This window comes from Suricata suricatta, chromosome 6 (genome assembly GCF_006229205.1).
Source record: "Suricata suricatta isolate VVHF042 chromosome 6, meerkat_22Aug2017_6uvM2_HiC, whole genome shotgun sequence".
Lineage (NCBI taxonomy): Eukaryota > Metazoa > Chordata > Mammalia > Carnivora > Herpestidae > Suricata > Suricata suricatta.
The window spans coordinates 52,304,151-52,311,143 of record NC_043705.1 but is presented as its reverse complement, the minus strand read 5'-3'; the positions used below and the strand labels follow the sequence as shown (position 1 = coordinate 52,311,143).

The following is a 6,993-nucleotide window of genomic DNA, read 5'->3' as shown; positions in this document are numbered from 1 at the left end:
TAGTTTATTGGGATGAAAAGAGCATTATAAGACAGGTTGTCAATATAATAGAACCATGGGGTAAATACAATGGAGGGCCAGAAAAAAGAAAATGTATACTTGCTTGAAAGAAGTCTAAGGTAGATGAGGCGCCTGGGTGGTTCAGTCGGTTAAGCATCCGGCTTCGGCTCAGGTCACGATCTCACAGTTTGTGGGTTCGAGCCCCATGTCAGGCTCTGTGCTGACAGCTCAGAGCCTGGAGCCTGTCTTCAGATTCTGTGTCTCCCTCTCTCTCTGACCCGCCCCTGCTCTTTCTCGGTCTCTCAAAAATAAATCAAAACATTAAAAAAAATTAAAAAAAAAAAAAGGAAGTCTAAGGCAGAGACTAGAAGTCCCATTCCCTGTGGGGCTTAGGGCCTCTAAGCTAACACCCATTAACTAGACTTACTTTGGACCCCAAACGTTTTCTCCTCAAGCAGTTAAAAGCTGAAGCACTAGATTTTAAAATGGGCTGGTACAACTTAAACTGCAATGCCACAATTTGAATGTATGTGCTTACGATGTTTGAAATATGGAATGACTTTGGAATATATTTTTTATTTTTATTTTTTAAAATGTTAATTGTACTTCTGTGAGAGACAGAAAGAGACAGTAAAGAGGGGGGGCCATGAGTGGTGGAGGAGCAGAGAGAGAGGAAGACACAGAATCCAAACAGGCTCCAGGCTCTGAGCTGTCAGCAGACCCCAACGCAGGGCTCGAACTCACAAACCGTGAGATCATGACCTGAGCCGAAGTCAGAGTTTTACCAACTGAAGCCACCCAGGTGCCCCTCAAATATATTTTTTAAAACTCAGATTACTTTGTTTGGGCAGCCGCTGCTCTCAAGTGCTTGGCTACCCCTATAACTACTTTGGTCACCTTTATTCACATCAATTTGGGCAGCCAGATTCACAGTACCTGATCCTCCTTCCTTGGGGTCATGACTACACCGTTAGTTGGCCTCAGGGCACTTTAATGTGACAAGAAACTTGCTGCTATACTGTTTTAATTACTGACCCTGTACCAACCAGACAAGGACAGACCGAGTCTCCTTCGGTATCTGGGCGCTGTCTTAAACCAGTACTCAGACTTCTTTCGTGTGAACGCCAGCTAGACCAGTGAGGAACTGGAACCCCTACTTGGCTAGGGAGCTTCCTGTTTCTTTCCCCCCTTGGTACTCAAGACGACATGGGAGGCAGTAAATGGGTGCTTTTGTTTTTTCATCATCTGTGAGTCCAACATGTTTTTAAGGGGGAAAAAATGACTTCTAATGCCACCTCTATAACTAGGTTTGTCCTTCAACAACCTAATATAGGAATTCAGTGAGGGCCTCGAAAAGAAGTGATGCTTGAGAGATTTTCTAACAAAAGAGTAAATTTTTTCTAGGTAGACAAACTGGACTGTACCATTATAATGCAAGACAGAACAAATGAAAGGAAACAGCAATACAGAAAGGACATAGTATCTTCAGAAAACTAGAACTAGTTTATTATAGAACTGTAAGGTGTGAGTAATTACTGTTTTATTTTTGTTTGGTCAAAGAAGAGGGCTCAGAATGAAGGAGCAAGTTTCAAAAAAACGAGGCCAGGCAAGAAGGCTGGGGTCAGCGACTGCTAGTGGTCTCCCTCTCTATTCTGCTGCTGCCTGGCTAGGAGACTGCATTTACCAGACTCCTTGCAACGGAGCGGCCAGAGGTCTAAGTGAGAGCCCATGACATAGGAGAACTCTTAAAGGGGAACAGGACACATCTTTTCCCTCCTTACTCCAGGTCTCTGCCGGGCACTGCACCATGATGCCAGAGGCGCTCGCAGCCGTCCTGCGATAACTAAGGACAGGAGCTACACACTCAGAGAGGCAGGGCAGAAAACTGGAGCCCTGATGACAGTGCAGAGCCCACCCTCTAACCCTGGGCTACCAACCCAAGGCATATTTTACAGGGGAGAGAAATTAACTTTTGTCATTAAAGCAACTGGAAATGATAAAGCTGAAATCATGAGGTTTATACACCACATGAAGGAGTTTGGGTTTGTGCTATATGTAAGTGATGAGAAGCCACTGAGAACGTAAGCAGGCTAAAGCACGAGTACACAACACCCAGAAAGGTCAAACATTAACCATAGTATATAAATATCTTCCCTGAGTTCTGGAGGTTGAGCCAAAAAACAAGGAAAAGGAGCATTTTGTAAATGGTGATGAGAAAATGACTCGTTCTGAACTGGTAACTTTCATCTGTTATGACTGGAAGGGCGGTCCTTTCGCCAGTTACTTTGGATGCCACAGACAGCACCACAAGAACAAGAGCAAGGAAGATGATATGCAAAAAAATGGCCAACATGTAGGAAAAGAACAAATAAAAGGAGCTTGTAAAAATCAAAACATCTTATTAAAAAGAAAACAAGACTAATCTCAAGTAATACCCATGACTTCTGATAAAACTGAACTCATTCATGTGAGAAATCTTTTGAGGGTCTAAGACAACTATCTGTATCTAAATTACTAAATGTAGCTAATTACTAATTAATTGATACAACAAAATTATTTGTACCTGGCTGCTTAGCCATCGACGGGGGTTCTATGGTACAGAAGAAAACAGGTTCTGGAATCTCTACCCCAGCCAATAAAAGTCTCTCGGTTTCACTGTTCTGTCTACGCTTTTTTTCTCCTCCTGTTTCGGCGCGACGAGCTGCAGCTAAGGCGCTGGACCTGGATGAGGCAATGGTGTCTCCAGTGGCGGTCTGTAAGCAAACATAGTGCCTTGGGACAAGACAGGCTCAGCAAGCACTCGGCTTCCACCAAGACTCACGAGATACGAAAACTTCCAATGTGACACTTTCATCAGAACTTAAAACAGACAAATTCATAAAGCTCATTGCAATTTTGTATACATAAAGCTAATTTAACTTGTGTTAAGAATTCTATCCAAAATACTGCTGTAATAATATTCTAACAATAAAACACACCCAAACTCTCTCTCTCTTACACACACTACACATTCCAAATCCATTTGGTAAAGCAAATGTACCTTCCTAAATTTTCAATCAAGTCAAAATAGGTTAGTTTTAGTAGAAGTCCATTACAGAGTTTTACCACCAATAAAAATGTCTATTTTACAGAAAATCTTCCATTAACTAAAATAGGCAATTACCCAGAATTTCTCTAGACCATGCAGAATTGAGAGCATCCTTATAGACTCATTTTTTAAAAACTATTTCACTTTTAAACTTTAATATTACAAAGTTCCATGCCAGTTTCCTTCTCTGTAAAGATATTCCTATTGGAGCAATAGTAGCAAATATATACATGGAGCTCCTGCCTTTGGATGAACAGAAGACATTTCAAGGCTAGAAGTCCAATAGGTGGACAGTGGAAATTTTATACTAAAGGATCCTGAATCCTGCAATTAACCATAAAGAGGTTAAAAAATGTTCAAAATAACCATGGCTATCCTAAATGCCAAATATGCCAAAGTTTAATGAGAAAATGTAGTCAACTTAATCCATATGTAAGTGAAATGTCCTTAGTTTTAACCTATCAAAAACATACACAGCATCAGCTATTTTCGACCATTCACCTGACAAGTCATGGACTTCCCACCACGTGAGATGCACTCACCTAGGCACTCAGGACAGAGAACAAAACAAACCCAAACCCTTGCCCTCCTGGAGCCTTCACTGGCAGCATATCTTCAGTTATTACCCAGATCCATTATAAGGTTAGATTAAACTGTCAGCAATGATCAAGAAAAATACCCACTGGGAATAACAAAATATTTATGAAACTTAAAACACAGGTATGTATCCATAAATAGTGTACTTTTACTTGGATTTGAATTTTACATGAATACAATCCACAGTTTATAGCCTTCTGTAATTTACTTTTCTTTCTCCCTATTCTGAGATTCAATCATGTTGATCAATATGCTACAATATTCATTATCCCACTATCAATGGCTACTTGGATCATTTGTGGGTTTTTGTTTCAGCAAAATACCTGGTTTTAATTAAACATTTAAGTTAATAGTTCCTAGAGAAACCGTCCGGTCGCTTACGTGTTTAAGGCCAACAGTCAAAGCAATGTTACCAGCAGTCAGTGAAGGGATTTCTATATGGTGGTCAGCAAATGGCAAAAGAAGACGACTTATTCTCTCCCTGTAAAAAACCATGATTTATTTTAGTAAAAGAATTTTTAAAGAAATGACTGTAGTTTTAGAAAATAACCTAAGCTTCTGGAGTGTATGAGGGGCTCAGTTGGTTAAGCATCCAACTCCTGATTTTGGCTCAGGTCATGACTTCACTGTTCAGGAGTTTGAGCCCTGCACCAGGCTCTGCATGTGTGGAGCATGCTTAGGATTCTCTCTCCCTCTCTCTGCCCCTCTCCCACTTGCTCTTGCTCTCAAAATAATAAATAAACATTAAAAAAAAAAAAGGAACAGAACCTATAAGCTTCTACTTACGTGCAGTTTCCATTAATATTATAGATGGCCAGCTGGGGTTTTATCATGCCTGAGTAAATGCGCATAAACACCAGTGGTCCTCGCTGCTTGTCATGAAGAACTTTAAACGCCAGAGCACATAAGTCACCCTTATACCATGGCCTACACAATTGAGACATTCCAGAAAGGCCTTTAAAATACAATTCCCATAGATCTATGCAGATCAAATCAGAATCATGGTGCAAACTCAACCTTAATGTCCTCCCTCATACCTTCTAGCTTAGCTATTCAGGCTGATTAAATAATGTCAGTACTAACTACCTCTCCTCCTCCAAAAAACTAAATTATTTAATGGAGATGTTACCATTAACTGCTCAAAATTAAAAATAATGGGATTCTCTCTCCCTCTGGAATAGAGTGAATGAGAAAATGTAGTCAACTTAATCCATATGTAAGTGAAATGTCCTTAGTTTTAACCTATCAAAAACATACACAGCATCAGCTATTTTCGACCATTCACCTGACAAGTCATGGACTTCCCACCACGTGAGATGCACTCACCTAGGCACTCAGGACAGAGAACAAAACAAACCCAAACCCTTAGTGTTAACTCTATTCACAAGTAATTCCACTGCCTAGAGTTCACTCCTCAAAAAATATACCTAGGAACATCATGCCACTTCTCACAAAAGCCTGTACAGGGTAAATGTCTAGGTGCTTTCTAACTACTACTTACACTCTGTCCTCCCATCTTCTCTCTAGTTGCATAACCACAGACATCTACAATATAAACATGAACTTACTCACAGAGACAACTTTTTTTTTAATAGTTTCTTGTCAAATTGGTTTCCATACAACACCCAGTGCTCTTCCCCACAAGTGCCCTCCTCCATCACCACCACCTCTTTTCCCCCCCTCAGTTCATTTTCAACCCTCAGTTCATTTTCAGTATTCAATAGTCTCTCAGGTTTTGCGTCCCTCTCTCCCCAACTCTCTTTCCCCCTTCCCCTCCCCCTGGTCCTCCATTAGGTTTCTCCTGTTTTCCTGTTAGACCTATGAGTGCAAACATATGGTATCTGTCCTTCTCTGCCTGGCTTATTTCGCTTAGCATGACACCCTTGAGGTCTGTCCACTTTCCTACAAATGGCCAGATTTCATTCTTTCTATATTCTTACAGATTGATGTCCTTAAGCTGGCATGTATTGATACGTTTCAGAAAGCCTGAATCCCTCTGGAATTGCCAAATTTTGTGCACAGGTACATTTTTCTGAGGAAAAGCTCCATGTTCTCATTAGTTTGAAAGGAGCCCATGACTCAAAGTAGGTGAGACACTTCTATCATAGAACTTCTCCATCTTATCCTTAATCCACTCCAATTTTTAATTTTAGTAAATACTTAACTAGGTAGGCCCTGTTCATTTGCTTTATAAATATTGACTCGTTTGATTCCTGTAACAAATCAAGTAAGATATATCCTATTCTCTGTATTTCACGGGTAGAAGGTCAACAACTTGGAAGAACCGAGATTTAAATCTAGAGAGTACACAGTCCATACCCATAATCACTTTACCATTAATGCTTCTCCAAATGAGAGACGTGAAGAGTGATTAACGTCCTCATTAAAGGATTAAGCAAAGTCCTGCCTGCCGTTTTGCATAATGCTTACTCAGATTTTAGAGGATTTATGACTAAGTGCCAAGCTGTTAGTGAAAAGAGAAGTAAAACAATGCCCTTAAGCCACATTTTGAGCTTTTCGAAAATCTTGAAATCTAGTATAAATTTATCTACAAAGTAATGTAGTAAAGGTAGCTCTATATTATTTATAATGATATTCTTCACCAATGTTACGCAAAACTGGTGCTTCAACTACTCTTTGTGACAGGAGACCTGTCTGCCTGGGTTCGCGAGGCTGTAGAGTCAATCTGTGGCCTACACACTCACAGAAATTCGTAGCTGCGCTCTTCAGGTGAAGGCAGGTACATGGTAACAGCATCTAACAAGGGCTGGACACCTTTGTTCTTCAGGGCACTTCCGCAAAGCACAGGCACTGCTGTCCGAGCCACTGTTACTCTGTGTATCGCCGTGTGTAGCTATAAAACAGGGACAGCAGCACTGTCTTCTGTGTGCAGCAGATGGGCTTCATCTCCGAAGGAGCTGCCCTTGCCGGCCACGTAAAGCAGAACTACTCAGCGCACTTCCACCATTCTTTATGGCCTTATTCTTCTATATTTTTCTTTATAATAGTAATCACTATTTGGCATGTTGGATATATATTTAATGGTTTATTGTCTGTCTCCTTATCCACTAGAATATAAAATGCATATGAGCATTATACTAAGTCCCATAAAAACACTGCTAAATCCCCAGGAACTACACAAGCACTTAAAATAAGCAGGTGTTTAAAAATATTTCTTGAATAAATGAATTAAACATACTTCTGATTTAACCTTGATAGTCTAATAGAGGACGTGCACAGAAATTAAGAACATATATATGAATTACAACTTCTTTAAAGGGGTTAGACCCACATTAAATCAATACAGG

At 40.3% G+C, this 6,993-nt stretch overlaps 2 protein-coding genes across 3 annotated transcripts in view; one reads left to right on the top strand and one right to left on the bottom strand.

The window, feature by feature from the left end:
• The window catches only part of GFM2 (G elongation factor mitochondrial 2), a 49,264-nt gene that overhangs the window by 32,875 nt on the left and 9,396 nt on the right, over positions 1–6,993 (top strand). The window lies entirely within an intron of this gene.
• LOC115294506 (ribosome-releasing factor 2, mitochondrial-like) lies at positions 260–6,987 on the bottom strand. Of its 2 annotated transcripts, XR_003909925.1 has the most exons (5): positions 6,391–6,987; positions 4,472–4,612; positions 4,099–4,166; positions 2,564–2,753; positions 260–299 (listed from the first exon to the last, which is right to left on the bottom strand). XR_003909925.1 is itself a non-coding variant. In XM_029942440.1 (4 exons), the coding sequence occupies exons 1-4, from the start codon at positions 6,429–6,431 to the stop codon at positions 2,532–2,534; spliced, it is 504 nt and encodes a 167-aa protein (XP_029798300.1). In that variant the 5' UTR covers positions 6,432–6,987; the 3' UTR covers positions 787–2,531. The 2 variants fall into 2 exon arrangements, 1 of the variants encoding a protein (XP_029798300.1); XM_029942440.1 differs by lacking the exon at positions 260–299 and having other exon boundaries at positions 787–2,753; positions 4,067–4,166.